Source organism: Lontra canadensis, unplaced genomic scaffold (genome assembly GCF_010015895.1).
Source record: "Lontra canadensis isolate GAN:19392208 unplaced genomic scaffold, GSC_riverotter_1.0 scaffold160, whole genome shotgun sequence".
Classification (NCBI taxonomy): Eukaryota; Metazoa; Chordata; class Mammalia; order Carnivora; family Mustelidae; genus Lontra; species Lontra canadensis.
This window is the reverse complement of record NW_022631154.1, coordinates 1,401,453-1,420,274: the sequence shown is the minus strand read 5'-3', so window position 1 is coordinate 1,420,274 and position 18,822 is coordinate 1,401,453. Positions and strand designations below refer to the sequence as shown.

The 18,822-nt window shown below is 46.5% G+C and overlaps 1 protein-coding gene across 1 annotated transcript in view; it reads left to right on the top strand.

Annotated features, from left to right (window-relative positions):
• Positions 1–18,822, top strand: part of ASH1L (ASH1 like histone lysine methyltransferase) — a 181,233-nt gene that overhangs the window by 63,214 nt on the left and 99,197 nt on the right. The window contains exon 2 of the mRNA XM_032845040.1: positions 3,275–7,844. Coding sequence (XP_032700931.1) covers positions 3,407–7,844 — 4,438 coding nt within the window. The 5' untranslated portion in view covers positions 3,275–3,406. The remainder of the gene's footprint in view (positions 1–3,274; positions 7,845–18,822) is intronic.

Genomic DNA, 18,822 nt, shown 5'->3' with positions numbered 1-18,822 from the left:
ATGGCCAGAAAAGACATGAGACTGCTCAGGGGCAGGTTGGATATGATGACTGAGTTCAGATGGGTGAAAAGCTTTGGAAACTAGAACAGTTAGACTTACTGTATGTAGTTTGGGAAGGTAAGACTCAGAGCAGTGAATGCAAGTTGCAGAAAAGCAGTTCTTACTTCACTCTTAGGAAGACCCCTATTTTGTTCAAATGGCCTATACAGTGAAATTCCAGTAGCAGTGAACACCTCTAACACTCAAGACTGTGGTCTCTATGTGCTATTTCCCATTAAAATGAACCAGAGTTCCTTGGGGAACAGACTGTTTCCAAGTACCAGATTGGAAATGTACAAGGTGATCCTAGTGATAGATATGTATCTCTTCACTTGTACTAGCCACTCTACTTTTTAATTTGAAATTTACCGTAACGAAATGCTTTTATAATCTCAGGGTTGTGGGACTGAACCCCGTGTGGGGCTCTGAGCTTAATGAAAAGTCTGCTTGTTGCTCTGTCCCTCTGCCCTTCCCTCTACTCATGCTTGTACACTCGTTCTCTCATCTCTAAAATAAATACATAAATATTTTAAAAGATAATTCAAAATAATTGCCTTCCATGTAGCTATGTAGTTAATTTGGTAGATGTATTTGTTTACGTTGTTTTTAATATTTAGAGATTTGGAATATTTTTCTGTATGATATGATTTTGTTTCTTAAATATTTAAAACACTAATTACTACAAGCAAATGCAGAGAGCTCTAACTTCTGGGTTTCTTTCCTCCCTCACACATCACCATTTTCATTCATCTTTGCTCTGTTTTTTCCATGGTTAATGTAATCAGGTGCATGTTCATACTCCTCTGTCCTTTTCTTGTTTAACAATATATTCTTGAGGTGAAGCACAGCACTGTGTTCCGTAGTGCTCCGTTCTGCACATACACTTTGGTGTATTTAGCTGCTCGCCTGTACATAATCGTTTTAGGGATTTGCTATTAAGAGAGTGGGTGGGGCACCTGTCTGGCTCATTCCGGGGAAGCATGTGACTCTTGGTCTCAGGGTTGTGAGTTCAAGCCCCACATAGGATATAGAGATTGCATAAATAAATAAATTAACTAACTTAAAAAAAAATTTTTTTCACAAACAACATTTTTAAAACATAAAATCTTAAAACATAGTGTATATTTTATTACTTTCTGTATCCATTATATTTCTGCCTGTGTGTCTTGGAATAATAATCCCACAGTGGGATTCCAGAGATCTAGTTATGTAGGTGGTAGTTTCCCAGTTCTTACCGATCTCCCTGCTGTAGGAGTCATACCATGTTACATAGAGTTCATGTCTGGGTACTGGAATTTGTGTTTTGTTGCTCTGCCCTGTTCCATTGAGTCTTTTGCCTTTTCATTTGTCAGCGCCATGCTGTTTTCATGATAGAAGCTTTAAAAAGTACTTTAACAGGGGCGCCTGGGTGGCTCAGTGGGTTAAGCCTCTGCCTTCAGCCCAGGTCATGATCTCAGGGTCCTAGGATCGAGCCCCGCATCGGGCTCTCTGCTCAGTGGGGAGCCTGCTTCCCCCTGTCTCTCTGCCTACTTGTGATCTCGGTCTGTGTCAAATAAATAAAATCTTAAAAAAAAAAAAAACTTTAACATTTGGTATAGTTATCCCCTTGCTTTTCTTCTTTTTATGTTTGGGTTGGGGGGCAGAGGGAGAGAGAGAATCTTAAGCAGGCTCCACGGATGCTGGGCTTGATACAACTCTGAGATCATGATCTGAGCTGAAATCAAGAGGCAGACACTTAGCCAGCTAAGCCACTCAGGTGCCCTAGCTTTTCTTCTTTTTAGATTTTGCTAGCTATTCCTGCTTGTCTATTTTTTCTAACGAATGTGATAATTTTTCCTATTCCGGAAGGAAATCTTGGTGGTATTCTTATTGGGATAGTATTAAATTTGTAAATTTGTTTAGGGGAGAATTGTCATCTTTATGTCATCTTTTCATGAGCGCAGTACATTTCTCCATTTGTTCAAGTCTTTCGTTCCTCTTTCATGGCTAAAAAGAACTCTTTCTGTCAATCATACTTCAGTTGTTTAAAAAAAATTATTCTGAAGGAAAAAAGAGGAACTGGAAAGAAGATAACCTTTTTTTTAAGATTTAATGTATTTATTTGACAGACAGAGCGAGAGAAGGGGAGAGCATGAGCAGGGGAAGCAGCAGGCAGAGGGAGAGGGAGAACCTGGCTCCCCCCTGAATGAGGAGTCTGATGCAGGGTTCAGTCCCAGGTCATGACTCCAGCGGAAGGCAGACCCTTGACCAGCTGAGCCACCCAGGCGCCCTAGAAGACAATTCTTTATTGTTATCCAAAAGTAAAACAGATTGGTGTGTGAAGTCATGAATTCGCCTGTAAAGTATATGGCGAGGATTTGTGAACTGGATAACAATTTATTTTAATGACTTAAAAGTTATTTGTAGCCCTAAAATGTTATATAAAACTACATTCTAAAGAAAGTACAAATGTGGGGCGCCTGGGTGGCTCAGTGGGTTAAAGCCTCTGCCTTCAGCTCAGGTCATGATCCCAGGGTCGTGGGATCGAGCCCCACATTGGGCTCCCTGCTCAGCGGGGAGCTTGTTTCCTCCTCTCTCTCTGCCTGCCTCTCTGCCTGCTTGTGATCTCTGTCTGTCAAATAAATAAAATCTTAAAAAAAAAAAGAAAGAAAGTACGAATGTATTTCACTGTCCTTTTTACTCCTGTCACTGAAGAGGGAATTGGAGTGACTAGTCACTCAGGACCATGAGTGAGCGTGAGCTGAAGGAGTGGCAGTGGGGGTCATGCGGTGCTGGGTGGGGATCTTTGAAGACAGTGAAGGAGGTAGGCTGTGATCAATTATTTTAACAAAAGGACCATGGGATATTGTGACCAACAATACTTCTCTTTTCAAAAACAGTGCATTTGTAGGCTAATGTGTGTTTATTCAGTTTAAAGTAAACTAAGAGTAGACTGGTAATCTGCCTTTTTAGAACAATGTCAAAAAATAATAGGGGTTTTTCTAAATGCTGAGTAATATATATAGGTTTGTATGGAGGGTTGGAATTCAGCAAAGATAGAACACTTTGCTGGCCTCTGACAGCAGCAGAGGAACTCTCATCCTGAGGCACAGTGTTACATCCGCCAGGCTTTTTTCGAATAGCGCCATTGCCTACCTTTGATCTGATATGTGCTCAGTCGGTTTGTTCACTTGTAATGCTGACCTGAAGTGATAGGTTTATTCTCTCTGAAACCTGTTTCTTGTTCAAATTTTAGGACCCTTCCAAGTTGTACAAGAAAACAGGTGATGTCGCAGCCGTTGAATGCCAGTCTGAAGAGAGCGTGCATCTTCATTCGCAGGGAGCCCACAGTCCTCTGTCCAAGAAGCTTTCTCCGGTGCACTCAGAAATGACAGATTACATTAACGCGGCATCCTCGACTCTGGTTGGTAGCCGGGATCCTGATTTAAAGGACAGAGCATTACTTAATGGAGGAGCGAGTGTAACAGAGAAGTTGGCACAGCTCATTGCAACTTGTCCTCCCTCTAAGTCTTCCAAGGCTAAACCGAAGAAGTTAGGAACTGGCACTGCTGCGGGCTTGGTTAGCAAGGATTTGATCAGGAAAGCAGGTGTTGGCTCTGTAGCGGGAATAATACATAAGGACTTAATAAAAAAACCAGCTATCAGCACAGCAGTTGGATTGGTAACTAAAGATCCTGGAAAAAAGCCGGTGTTTAATGCAACAGTAGGATTGGTCAACAAGGACTCCGTGAGAAAACTCGGAGCTGGCAGTGCAGCCGTATTCATTAATAAAGACTTGGGCCGGAAGCCAGGGACTGTCACTACAGTAGGGCTGCTGAGCAAGGATTCAGGAAAGAAGCTAGGAATTGGTATTGTTCCAGGTTTAGTGAATAAGGACTCTGGGAAGAAATTAGGACTCGGCACTGTGGTCGGACTGGTTAATAAAGACTTGGGCAAGAAGTTAGGTTCCACCGTCGGCCTGGTGGCCAAGGACTGTGCGAAGAAGATCGTAGCCAGTTCCGCAGTGGGATTAGTGACTAAGGACATGGGAAAGAAGCTAGTGGGTTGTTCTGTGGCGGGACTGGTCAGTCCGGACGCCATAAACCTTAAGGCCGAAGCACTGCTCCCCACTCAGGAGCCACTTAAGGCTTCTTGTAGTACAAGCGTCAGCAGTCATGAAAGCCAGGGAACTCCGGAATCCCTGAAAGAGTGTACCACCAGCAAAACTTTTGAGAAGAATGTCATACGGCAGAGTAAAGAAAGCATATTGGAGAAGTTCTCAGTTCGAAAAGAAATCATGAATTTGGAGAAGGAAATGTTTAATGAGGGAACATGCATTCAGCAGGACAGTTTCTCAGCCAGTGACCGGGGGCCGTACGAAACCTCGAAGCACGAAAAGCAAGCTCCCATGTACTGCACCTCTCCGGACTTCCAGACGGGAGCTGCTTCTGACGTGTCCACAGCAAAGTCCCCTTTCAGCGTGGCGGGGGAGGGCAGCCTCCCTTCCCCGTCACCTACTTCGTCAGTTAACCCCTTAACCAGAAGTCCCCCTGAAACGTCTTCACAGTTGGCCCCTCGTCCGTTACTCCTGAGTCCTCCCACAGAATTGCTGGAGGACATTTCCGGATCTGCTTGCAAGAAGCAGTTTCCTGCAGAAAGTGCCCACCTGAACGTCGGTCACAGGTCTGTGGGTCACAGCGTGAACATGGAATGTAAAGGAATCGATAAAGAGCTAGCTGATTCAAAAGCCACACACATAGATATTCCAAGAATAAGCTCTTCCCTGGGAAAAAAGCCACCTTTGACTTCTGAGTCCAGTATTCACGCGATCACGCCCTCCGTTGTTAACTTCACTAGTCTGTTCAGTAACAAGCCCTTTCTGAAACTCGGGGCGGTAAGTGTGTCTGACAAACACTGCCCGGTTGCCGAAAGCCTGAGCCCCAGCTTGCAGTCCAAACCGTTAAAGAAAAGGAAAGGGAGAAAACCTCGGTGGACTAAAGTGGTGGCAAGAAGCACATGCCGGTCTCCAAAAGGGCTAGAATTAGAAAGATCGGAGCTTTTCAAAAATGTTTCATGCGGCTCACTATCAAGCGGTACTGCCGAGCCAGCCAAGTTCATGAAAAACATCGGCCCATCTTCATTTGTTGACCATGACTTCCTTAAACGCCGGTTGCCAAAGTTGAGCAAGTCCGCAGCGCCATCTCTCGCTCTCTTAGCTGAGAGTGAAAAGACATCGCCCAAGGCTTTCGCTGCTCACAAGCTGCCCTCCAGCATGTGCGTCTCTAGTGACCTCCTGTCCGGTATCTATAAGCCCAAAAGAGGGCGACCTAAAGCGAAGGAGATGCCGCAGCTGGAAGGCCCGCCTAAGAGGACTTTGAAGATCCCTGCCTCCAAAGTTCTCTCTCTGCAGTCTAAGGAGGAACAGGAACCCCCAATTTTGCAGCCCGAAATTGAAATTCCTTCCTTCAAACAAAGTCTTTCTGTGTCTCCTTTTCCGAAAAAACGAGGCCGACCTAAGAGGCAGATGAGGTCACCGGTCAAGATGAAGCCACCTGTTCTCTCCGTGGCCCCATTCGTTGCCACTGAGAGTCCAAGCAAGCTGGAGTCGGAAAGTGACAACCATCGAAGCGGCAGTGATTTCTTTGAGAGTGAGGACCAGCTTCAGGACCCGGACGATCTGGACGACAGTCACAGGCCCACCGTCTGCAGCATGAGTGACCTTGAGATGGAGCCGGATAAAAAAATTACCAAGAGAAACAATGGACAGTTCATGAAGACAATTATCCGCAAAATCAATAAAATGAAGACTTTGAAGAGGAAGAAGCTGTTGAATCAGATCCTGTCAAGCTCCGTAGAATCCAGTAATAAGGGGAAGGTGCAATCCAAGCTCCATAACACAGTGTCGAGTCTCGCCGCCACCTTCGGCTCTAAGCTGGGCCAGCAGATAAATGTCAGCAAGAAAGGAACCATTTACATAGGGAAGAGAAGGGGTCGGAAACCCAAAACTGTCTTAAATGGCATCCTTTCCGGCAGCCCCAGCAGCCTCGCGGTCCTTGAGCAAACGGCGCAGCAGGCGGCCGGTTCCGCGCTGGGACAGATACTCCCCCCTCTGCTGCCTTCGTCCGCCAGCGGTTCTGAGACCCTGCCGTCGCCCGTCTGCTCTCAGTCTTCCGGGACCAGCGGAGGCCAGAGCCCCGTGAGCAGCGACGCAGGCTTCGTGGAGCCCAGCTCGGCGCCGTACCTGCATTTACACTCCAGCCGGGGCAGCATGATTCAGACTCTGGCCATGAAGAAGGCCACCAAGGGGAGGAGGCGACTCTCTCCCCCGACTCTGTTGCCAAATTCTCCCTCGCACTTGAGTGAGCTCACCTCTCTGAAGGAAGCCACTCCTTCTCCCATCAGCGAGTCTCACAGCGATGAGACCATCCCCAGCGACAGTGGCATTGGGACAGATAATAACAGCACGTCAGACAGAGCGGAGAAGTTCTGTGGGCAGAAGAAGAGGAGGCATTCTTTTGAACACGTGTCTCTGATTCCCCCTGAAACCACCACAGTCCTGAGCGGCCTGAAAGAAAAACACAAGCATAAGTGCAAGCGCCGGACCCACGATTACCTCAGCTACGACAAGATGAAAAGGCAGAAGCGAAAACGGAAAAAGAAATACCCCCAGCTCCGAAGCAGACAGGACCCGGACTTCATCGCGGACCTGGAGGAGCTGATAAGTCGCCTGAGCGAGATTCGAATCACCCACCGAAGCCACCACTTCATCCCGCGAGACCTGCTGCCCACTATTTTTCGAATCAATTTTAACAGTTTCTATGCGCACCCCTCCTTCCCCTTAGACCCTTTGCACTACATTCGGAAACCTGATCTGAAAAAGAAGAGAGGGAGGCCTCCTAAGATGAGGGAGGCAATGGCTGAGATGCCCTTCATGCACAGCCTTAGTTTTCCTCTTTCCAGTACCGGGTTCTACCCCTCCTATGGCATGCCTTACTCCCCCTCACCCCTGGCGGCCACCCCCCTGGGGCTGGGCTACTACGGAAGGTACCCGCCCGCGCTCTATCCTCCTCCTCCTTCTCCTTCTTTCACGCCCCCCCTTCCGCCCCCTTCCTACATGCATGCTGGTCATCTACTGCTCAATCCCACCAAATACCATAAGAAAAAACACAAGCTGCTTCGACAGGAGGCCTTCCTCACAACCAGCAGGACTCCCCTCCTTTCCATGAGCACCTACCCCAGCGTCCCTCCCGAGATGGCCTACGGGTGGATGGTCGAGCACAAGCACAGGCACCGTCACAAGCACAGGGAACACCGCTCTTCCGAGCAGCCCCAGGTTTCCATGGACGCGGGCTCTTCCAGGTCTGTTTTAGAGTCTTTGAAGCGCTATCGATTTGGAAAGGAAAGTGTTGGAGAGCGATACAAACACAAGGAAAAGCACCGATGTCATATGTCCTGCCCTCATCTCTCTCCTTCCAAAAGCTTAATCAATAGAGAAGAGCAGTGGGTCCACCGAGAGCCTTCAGAATCTAGCCCACTGGCCCTGGGACTCCAGACGCCTTTACAGATTGACTGTTCGGAAAGTTCTCCAAGTTTATCCCTTGGAGGATTCACTCCCAGCTCTGATCCGGCCAGCAGTGATGAGCATACGAACCTTTTCACAAGTGCAATAGTGCAAGGCAGCTGCAGAGTGTCGAACCCTAACTCCAGCGGCCGGAAGAAAGTAACGGACAGCCCTGGGCTGTTTTCCGCACAGGACACTTCGCTAGCTCGGCCTCACAGGAAGGAGCCACTGCCCTCCGGCGAAAGGGCAGTGCAGACCATGACAGGTAAGCGGGTTATTGTTTCCTTGTCATGTGTATGGGAAAAGGAGGATATTCTGCCTACAGGTTGCCTGATACATGAATGTGGACCTTTAATAGAGCTCCTGGTTTTTGGTTTGTGTTTCTATAAATAAATGTGAAATGTTGTCTTGAAAGTTCTCATTTTCAGTAGATGTGAGAAGTAAGGTAAGGTCTATCTTTGCAATAATTTTGGATTTTGAGAAGAGATACCATTATAAAAACAATTAACGCTCAGCTTTTGGAAACCAGGAAAAATGATTCTTTCTTATGCAGAAAGGCCATTACACAGTTTCTTCTGTGAAAAATGGCCCATAGATATGTTAGGAGCTGTGCAGGACTTTCAAGATACATGCTAATCTAATAATCACAAGTGATGTTATGTTATAGGAAGAAAAGTTGGTAACCCTATATGCCTCAGAACAAAAATCTAGGAATTCAGAATCACCAGCTTCACAAAAGGTGACAGAATTCAGAGGGACGTCATTCTGCAGAGTTCTCTCTAGGTATCTTGATAAAAGCTGCTTCAGTTGCATATAAAATGACATGAAGCAAATCTAGATAATAAATACATTTGTAACATCTGCAAAGTGTCTTAAGAATTGAAAGGAAAAAAAATTAAAATAAAGATAGAAAACGAGATGCAGGAAACCTTGCCTGACCCTGTAGAAGGCATCTCTAATCAGAAGTTCTTTATCAGAGATCTCAGCCCTGGGGGGTTGTAACTTAACCCTAGGGAGTCCGTAGAGCCTCTCTTGTTATAAATAAAATGATGCGTATGTAGCTTATGTGTGCTTCTCTGGAGAAAATCCATACATTTCATCAGATTCTCTAAATTCTCTAAGCCTCTGTATCCGTTCCTATGAAATGGTAATAAGGCAATCAGGCCAAGTAATGAGATCACAGTGTGCAGGGAAGGGGTTTGCCCGTAGTAAGTGCACACACGTTAGTTGGTGGTGTTAGTCCCCCAAAGGTGGAAAACTCCTGCGTGAGAGGAAATGATAAACCCTCAGAGATAAGTTCTTGCTCCTGATGTTCATTATTCATGAACTTTGAAGAACTGAAAGCCATTTTGGTTGAGACACTTGAGCCTTCTTTAGTTCTTAACAATGTAATAAAGAGAAAAAAAATTCCTAAACTTATAATTAGACTCATTCAACAAATACTTGATAAATAATTAATCAGCAGCCGTTACTGGATATCTGTCTGCCAGGCATTCTCCTTTGTGGGCCCTACTGATACAGTAGGGAATACGGCAGGTGAGTTCATTGTTTTCATGCACCTTACAATGGAGGAGGAGGTGATAAAAAAATTTACACATTAAATGTCATTAAAAATTGATAAAGGGGTATTAAAAAGGAAAGAAAGAAAAAGAACAGGGTCTATGAGCGTGTGGAACAGGGGCCTAAGCCAGCAAGCCACCCCTGAGAAAGTGACTCCAGGCTGTTCGTTCCCCGAGGGAGAAGCAGCGGCTGGCAGGGGAGATGGTGCTGCACTTCAGCCTTCATTCATTCATTCATTCACTCCTTCCCTTGTTTATTAAAGGCTACGGCATGTGGTGTTCCTCTAGTCACTGGCATCTAGTAAAGACATGACGGCGGCCTCATCAGCGCTCAGCCCTAGCGAGGGAAGACACCCAGGAGCGTAGCCAGCACACGGAGGAAGGCATGATGGGGGGGAAAACGCCATCAAGTTACTGTAGCAGTGTTGGGACGGATCTTTAGGGGAGGGGGACACGTAATTAGATAAAGTTACTAGTTACAGCTTCAGGACAAAAAGTTGAAGGACGAGAAGCCATTGGCTTCCCAAGCTGGGGTTTGAGTAAAGAGCACATTTGAAGTCCTAGATGAAGAGCTTGGAGTTAGACTCTGCGGCGGGTCGCCTGTGGCCGGAGGGACACAGAGCACGGTGCCAGAGTTGTGAGTAAAGACGCCAGACCGTGTCCAGAGAGTTGAGGTTTTATGCTAGGCTCAGGCAAGGGACAGAGGGATGTTGATTTTAGATTTGTGTTTTCAAAAGATCATTCTGGCTCATGTGTGAACACTGAACTGTAGTGGGGAGAAACAGCTCCAGGGGGACCAGTTTGTCGGTGGCACGGGGGTCCGTCTGGAGGAAACGGTGGCACTTAGGCGAGCGTGCTGGCCGGCCGGTGCCGGCACACTGGACAGTCTGGCGCCTGCCGGAGGAGGGGGACATTTCAGGAGAGCAGTTTGCTCTTTTAATCTCTGTCACCTTTGGGATGCCTTTAGAACATTCACGTGGAGGTACTGCGCAGGCAGTTGGAGATCTAGTTCTGGAGCTCAATAAAGATGTTTTGGCTGGAGATCGGAGCATTCCACTGTGAGCTTTTGGGAAACTGTCAGTATCATTCACCGAAAACAAAAGGGCTTCTGGAAAAGATAAAGCCGGGAACAGATTCACCAAATGTATGCGACTCTGTAACCGGAGCGCCAAGAAAAATGATTCTAGAAAATTCCAGCAGCAGTTAAAAAGACAAGTTAAGTTGTTTAATAAATAAAGAAATACTCCAGTAAGCATAGGCTTTAACTTTTTTAGGAAAAGGGAAAAGGTAACTTGATCGAAGGGACTATAGACGGGTTGAAGCTGCTCAGGCAGAGCCACACAGTGTGTCGTTGGCAGATGAGTGGCGCCACGTAGAGCTGGTTCTGCCCCATTGTCCTCGTTTGGCTGTTCTGCACGGAGGTCGGGGAACCCACAGGATAAGCACTTGTCAACCAGGCTCTGGCCAGTTGGAGCCGAGAAGAGGAGTATGGGATGGTTTTCTCCGTTTCATTTGCGTGAAAGTATTCTCTCCCACCGTGAACTTGGTGCTTCAGAACATTAATGTGCTTTGAAAAGTCATGTGTAGCCTCGCGCAGTTTCCATATCGTTCTGGTGTTCTCTTTACGGCCATGTGTGAGCCGGTCCCCTGTACTGTAGAAGCAAAAGCAGGTGATACATTTGTGAACGTCTGCGTGTCCGCCATCGGACACCGTGTGACGGGCGGTTCCTGTCAGGAAGGCGTGCGGAGTGAGAAGGGGGGCCTGGGGCAGCCCCGAGGACCTGCAGTTCTGAAGGTAGTGACTGACCGCCATCAGCCTCTGGTTTATCCGCGACCATTTGTGATCTCTTCTGTTTTTAAAAAATTTATTGCTTAAGTGTAAAAATCTGGAGATTTCATATAGGGGTTCCCAAGTCTGCTCTTCTTCAGTCAATCCACATTTCCTGGATGACATCAGTGGCTGTGTGTCACTTAGCGGGAGCAGTCCCCCCCGCCCTGCCATGACCTTGGTTGGGATATGCATTCTTCAGCGGCCGTCAGTCCTCAGTTTCCTGTCATGTGCTGCACCTGGCCTGGGTCATGTGTTCAAGCAGGGCATCTGTCTCTAAGGAACATTTTAGTTTGTGGCTCTAAGGGTTATGAAAAGGAGCGTATAAGAGGTGGGGGGATGAGGCAAAGGTGAGCAAGAGGACAGACGAGGTGGTGGAGTGTATTGTCTGCGTAAACGTTAGAGCCACCCGAGAGACCACTTACAGGAGGTGGGCTTGGAAGAATAAATGCCAGCCTGGTGTCAGGGTCCTCGGGAGACGAGATAGTCTGATACGGGAACATGCCTGCTTTAAGAAGAAGAACTTGTGGGGCGCCTGGGTGACTCAGTGGGTTAAGCCTCTGCCTTCGGCTCAGGTCATGATCTCAGAGTCCTGGGATCGAGCCCCACATCGGGCTCTCTGCTCAGCGGGGAGCCTGCTTCCCCCTTCTCTGTGCCTGCCTCTCTGCCTACTTGTGATCTCTCCCTCTCTCTCTGTGTCAAAAAAAAAAAAAAAAAAAGAATAAGAATAAGAACTTGTCTTCCTCCCCTTTAAAAAATAACAAAACCATTAAGATCTCTCTGAAGTCACTGTTCTGACACGAATTTTCTGAGTCCTCCACAGACTCAGCCCCCCTACTGTTTAGGATAAGTCTCCACGCCCCTGTCCACCCACACTCTTGTCTGGCCTGCTACGGATTTGGGGTCCCCACAGCCTCTCAGCTTTGATACTTTGGTAGAACGACTCAGAACTTACCGAAACCACCGTTCGTAGGGTTACAGTTTTGTTACAAAGGATGCAGGTCAGGAATTAAAGAGATTCATGGGGCCACGTCTGGAGTGGAGAAGGAGACACTCCACTTCCGTGCCCTCTTTTTGTGGCATCTGGGTGTGTCACCCTCCTGCACAGCACCGGGTTCACCAATTAAGGTGCAACACTGGGCCTGTGGGGCTAGAGTTTTGGTTGGGCTTAACTGCATCCGCATGGTTGATTAAATCACTGGCTGTGTAATGGAGCCCCGTCTCTCACCCCCTCCACTCACTGTAGATTGGGCTGGCCCAAAATCTCAGTCCCTTACTCCTGCGATTGGTCTTTCTAGTGAGCTGCCCCATCAGTGAGGCGATCTTGGGGCCCACCTAAAGTCCCTTCTTTGGCGTAACAAAGACACTTCTGTCACTCAGGAAATTCCAAGGGGTTTTGAAGCTCTTTGCCAGGAATCTGAGACAAAGAACAGGTAAATTCTTTATTATATCAAAAGTCTGAATTCTTCTGTTAGCTTGTATCTTGAAGCCTATCTCCTTCACAATCACTCTTTTGATAAGTGGATAGAAAGGTGTCTTAATTTTTTTGTTTTAGGTTTTATTTATTTGAGAGAGAGAGAGACACCACAAGAGGGGTAAGGGCAGAGGGAGAAGCAGACTGTCTGCTGAGTGGGGAGCCTGGCATGGGGCTCGATCCCAGGACCCTGAGATCATGACCTGAGCCCAAGACAGATGCTTAACTGACTGAGCCACCTGGGCATTTCCAACCACCGCAAACCCCCCCCCCCCCCGCCACCCTGCCCATTCATAGTTATTGTCTATTGTTTGCCAGGAGCAAGGAATGCAAACATGAATAAAATGTAATTTCCTGCCATCAGGAATTTACTGTTCAGCAGAAGACATAGACATGTATACAGATAATTATCAATAGCCCCAGAGGCATCTGGCTGGCCCAATCACTTGAGCCTGTGACTTTTAATCTCCAGGTTGTGAGTTCGAGCCCCACATTAGGTGTAGAGATTACTTAAAATCTTAAAAAACAATTCCTGATAACTCCTAAAATTGAGGTATTCACAACATGTTTTGGGGGCATAGAAGAGAGGGACTCAGGAAGAGCTAGAAAGATGTATTTAGTTTAGTGTGCAGAGAATAAAGGGTGGACACTTGCTGTGCCTGTTTGGCGTTTCAGGGTCTTGGAGATCTGCTGGTGTGCTTAGGTAAGTGCAAGCAGTCTGCTGTGGGACGCAGGAGGTGAGGCCGCAAAGATAGGCAGGAGACGGATCTGAAAACCTCTGTTTATCTAAGATATGAAGGAGTTTAATAGAGTTTACCGTATGGGCAGTGGGAAGTTAAAGGTTTTACTTATTTATTTGTTTGTTTGTTTATTTTTAATTTATTCATTTGAGAGCATGAGCAGGGGGAGAGGCAGAGGGGAGGCCGACTCCCTGCTGAGCAGGGAGCCCAACAGACGCTCATCTGACCGAGCTACACAGGCACCCCGGAAGTTAAAGGTTTTAAAGAAGAAGAATGCTTTGCTGAAGTTACATGGAAAGTACTCTGGTAGGTAGGCTGGACAGGTATCAGGTGCGCCAGTTTGGGAATTGTCCAGCGAAATATCATGGGGGCCTGAGCTAAGGTAGTGATGGAGAAGGCATAGAAGTCGATTTTAAAAAAGAGATGAGGGGCCCCTGGCTGGCTCAGTCATTAAGTGTCTGCCTTCGGCTCAGGGTGTGACCCAGGGTCCTGGGATCGAGCCCCGCGTCGGGCTCCCTGCACGGAGGAGAGCCTGCTTCTCCCTCTGCCCCACTTGTGTCCCCCCCGACTCTTTTTCCCTGTCAAATAAATAAATACAATCTTTTTAAAGACCTAAAAAAAAAAAAAAATAGGCAAGGGGGAGATTTTATAGAGTCTGCCAGATCCCTGTCCTCGGGGGTTGGTGGGACTGCCCTGTGGCCTGCGAGGGGGCGTGGGAGGGGGCTGGGCGCAGGACGGGCTTGGGTTCGGCGCTGGCCGGTGGGATATGGAGGTTCGTAGCTTGGAAGGGCGCGCGGCCTGAAGGTCAGCCTGTTCGAGCCGTGATTGTGGAAGCCATGAACCGGACGCCGCCGCCCCAGGGAGCGTGCCGGGGTCCGAGGGGTCTGCGGTCTGCGTCCGGTGCCGCAAAGGCCGCCTGAGGACGGAGGGCGGACAGTTCGGTTTCCCGCGCTGTCTGTTGTGATCTCCGTGCTGTGTGCGGTGATGAATGTTAGATTTCTGAGGAAGTGCACGCACTTAAAATTCTTACAGCTTTAAACTTCGTAGCAGTTCTGTCTGGTTTATCATTTCTTGTAATTGCACATTCTGTCAAGAAAATATTTGCATCTTGTCAGTGAGGTGTTTGTTTCCAGTGTCATGTAATTGTTCTTAATGTGAAAAGAGTTTAACTAAACGTTGCAGTTTTTAAATTTTTTTTAAAGATGTATGTATTTTGGGGAGAGAGAGCTTTCCAAACAGGCTTCCCGCTGAGCAGAGTCCCACATGGGACTCGATCTCACAACCCTGAGATCAGACCTGAACCAAAACCAAGAGTTGGACACTCAGCTGGCTGAGCCACCCAGGTGCCCCTAAAATTTGTTATTTTAAGTTGACCTTAGTCTTCAGCTCCTATTTTTTCCAGACATAATTTGGAGATCGATTCATTGTACATTAGTTGGTACCCTGATAAAGTATCCAAAAACCTGCTTATTACACCATATATTACAAAATTGCCAGTTACCTTCTGGACATTATCCTGAAATAGCTTCCAGTGGCCAAAGCAGGAATAGTGTCAGTAACAAAATTAGTAACGACAGTATGAGATTATAATGTCAAGAATATGGTAAATACCCACTAGCCCATGTTGGTATAAGTACATACGTACGGGGCGCCCGGCCGGCTCAGGGGGGGACAGCTTGCAGCTCTTGGTGTGGGGCCGTGAGTTCAGGCCCCACGTTGGACGTAGAGCTACTTGGGGGAGAAGGTAGGAGAGCGAGATGAAATGGATCAGCGGGGGACAGGGACGAATCCTCCTTACAGAGCATTCCACATGTTATCTGTGGACTGTCCTCTTCAAGGAGCTGGAGCTTCGTTCCCGCTTCGTAAGTACAGACTGAACTCAGTGACTCAGGGCCGCACAGCAGAGTACAGAGAGGGTAAAACAGTAACTCCATAGTGGAGAGGCCGAGCAGACAGCACCTGAACCGGGCGCAAGCTCGGCTGGACCAGTGGTAAGTCGTCGTGGCGACGTTGCCCTCCGATACAACGTGGTATTCTTTCCGGAAACTCACATCCCCAGTGCTCTTCAAAAACACAAACCCAGCCTAAAAATACTAAAACAAGCCCAGGAAAGGGATGTTGGACAAAATACATCACCAGTACGGTAACAGAAAAGTATTAAGGGCCCGAGAAACCAAGGAGAGATTGAGGCACTATCTTCGAGGAAATTTAAAAATTAAATAAATAAAAAGGGTGACAGATCTGATTAGTGTGTGAATGATGCTGATGTGGTGGTGGCTTATTTGAACTTAGGTGCCGTCCTGTAGTAACTCCCGTGTAGACGAACGCTGTAAGCCCCGCCCGACGCGTGAGCTCCATCCGTGCGCCGGCCTGGCCTCTGGCTTCCTCCGGTCCCCACAGCCGATTCACGTTAGTTCAGTGTGTGTTTACCTTACGTAGACATCCGAGAGGCCTAACGGGAAATAGTTTCTCACCTGGAGAATCACATACTCCATCCCTGGTTTTCAGCATGTTCAGCTCACGGCTGTACCTTTCAGACCCTGCGACTTGATTTCAGAAATGGGGAGACTGGGTAGCCTGGGGTATTTCCCGTTCACAGCTTACGAATCATAGAATGTATAAATTTATATTCACATACATACACATATACATATACACATAATAAGTTTTGATAATTATTTTGTCCCCCAAAAATAAACTAGAGCTAAATTTTCTTTTTGTTTGAAAGAAGTATATTCACTGTAAAACTATAATAATTGAAGTATTCTGGTTTTTTTTTCTTATTAACTGAAGACTGTGTGCATTGATCAGAATTTTCTAATTTATGACAATTTCACTAGCATGATGTATAAAGATACACTCAAGAGTGAAGTGTGAGGGGCTCCTGAGTGGCTCAGTGGGTTAAGCCTCTGCCTTCAGCTCAGGTCATGATCTCAGGGTCCTGGGACTGAGACCCGCATGGGGCTCTCTGCTCAGCGGGGAGCCTGCTTCCTCCTCTCTCTCTGCCTGCCTCTCCGCCTACTTGTGATCTCTGTCTCTCTCTCTCTGTCAAATAAATTAATAAATTAAAAAAAAATCTTAAAAAAAAAAAAGAGTGAAGTGTGAACATGTGGAGATGAGGTCAGAAAATTGTGGGGCTATGTGCAGTTTTGGGGATTTCCAGAGGAATTCCATTTCAGTGAATGTTCTGATTTGGGCATTATGAGAAATAGCCTAATTAGAGAGAAAAAGCAGACTTTTTAGGTTAGAAATCACCAGCGTAAGCTCTGAATCATTCTCTCTTGCAGTGCATTTAATTGGTGGGTCCGATGAAATGTATTGCTCTCAGTAACTGTGTTTCCAGTTGGAAACAGCTGTTTTTATCATGGCCCGAGCTTTTATCTCATTGCTCAGCTCATTCAAGAGAAGCTTCCAGGGCTCCTGAGCTGTGAACCATAGCAAAGGATTCAGAACTTGAATCTGGAAACAAACAAACCTGATCAGAACTTTCAAATTATTTGGTATTTTATGTTCAGATTCTTTTACCGTGATATTCATTGTATTATAACAGTTTTGATTCATTCACTGATCAACAAACACTGCCAGTAGCCTTGACTTGTATATGATAATTAAAGCTTCTTTCTTCAAATTAAAATTGTACAGCGTGCATTACTTTTGGTGGGCAGAAATGATGTAAATCTTGGAAACTAGTTTTAAGTATGTGATTTTTTTTAAAAGATTTTATTTATTTATTTATTTATTTATTTGACAGAGAGACACACAGCAAGAGAGGGAACACAAGCAGGGGGAGTGGGAGTCGGAGAAGCAGGCTCCCCGCTGAGCAGGGAACCAATCTGGGGCTCCATCCCCGGACCCAGAGATCATGACCTGAGCCGAACGCAGACACCTGACAACTGAGCCACCCAGGCACCCCTAAATATGTGATTTTGAAATAAATGTATATCATCTGTAAACTTAATCTGTTCTTCCATAGCTGACCCTGAGACATTTCCAGCGTTAGACACATCAAACGCGGGAACCTGGCTGGCTCAGTCGGAGGAGCGTGGGACTCTTGATGTTGGGGTCATGAATTCCAGCCCCACGTTTGGTGTAGATTACTTAAGAATAAACTCTTTAGGGGCGCCTGGGTGGCTCAGTTGGTTAAGCGGCTGCCTTCGGCTCAAGTCATGATCCCAGGGTCCTGGGATCGAGTGCCGCATCGGGCTTCCTGCTCAGCGGCGAGCTTCTCTTTCCCTCTGCCTGCCTCTCTGCCTGCTTGTGCGCGTTCTCAATCTCTCTCTCTCTCTCTCTCTCACTGTCAAATAAATAAATAAAATCTTTAAAAAATTTTTTAAATTAAAAAAAAACTCTAAAAAAAAAAAAAGGAAGGGAAGAAAGAAAGAAACCTCAAACAATCTGTTCACCCAAATCATTCCCTAATTTCTTGGGTCTTCAGTGCTGAGCTCTTAACAGGGCATGACCAGAATTCATAACTGTAAATTACGAAAATTTTCATAGTGGATTTACGTTAAAGAAATACATGTTTTATCCGACCAGCTGTTTGTTTCATTCACTGTGGTTTTTTTTTTGTTAATTTACATCTTGAAATTCCTCATTTTTAGCCCCGGATGCTCCAGGCTTCAGTGGAGTAGTTCGGTTGAATTATCATTCCAGTTTTTTCTCTGTGATGCCTTCCACTCCCCACCCCCCAACTACTATCAATGGGGATTTTCTCTTTTTGTGCTGATGTTTCTGCCCATGTGACTGTGCCTGCACACCTGGCGTCTGCAAGTGTAGTCTGTCTCTCTCTCCTAGACTGGTCTCCGTTCCTCCTGCCTAGCCACAAGCAAGATCTTTAGTGACAGATCTCCTTCCGAGGAGCGTCTTGGTTTCCACGCATTGTTGTTTATGATGGAAAGATTTCCAGATTCTTGTCTCTTAAAATCCAATTATGTTCTTTTTTTTGTTTTCTCAACTTTCTTTTTTAATCCATGATTTCATCTTACGGCTTTGCTGTATAAGTACCATCTTTCCCCCTTTCTGTCTAATTTGGCAAAGATGTTTCCCCAAAATCTGTCTTTATGTTTAAAAGCTCACTGAATAGTGCCCGGGTAAAACCCGGAGATGATGTCGTCAAAACTACTTCCAGGGCTGCCTTGCACATGTCTGAGTGTGTTCAGTTCCTTAGTCCCCTCATTATTTTACCAATTTTTTTTTTTTTTTTTAAAGATTTTATTTATTTATTTGTCAGAGAGAGAGAGAGAGCGAGCACAGGCAGACAGAATGGCAGGCAGAGTCACAGGGAGAAGCAGGCTCCCCGCCAAGCAAGGAGCCCGATGTGGGACTCGATCCCAGGACGCTGGGATCATGACCCGAGCCGAAGGCAGCTGCTTAACCAACTGAGCCACCCAGGCGTCCCTTATTTTACCAATTTATTGGGAGTTTATTTTCATTTTCCCTCCGTACTGATAGTCTGCCTTCTGTTTTACAAGAAGTCCTCTGTTTTTCCAACTGAAGGAAAGGAGTATACATGTAATAACCAGCTTACGTGTGTGCTGAAGGGCAGTGTTATTTGGGTACTTCTTTGGCGATTTTTCTGTCATTTCTACTTCATTTATGTGTGTGGCATTTCTAAACATGTTTCCGAAGCTGCCAGATACCCG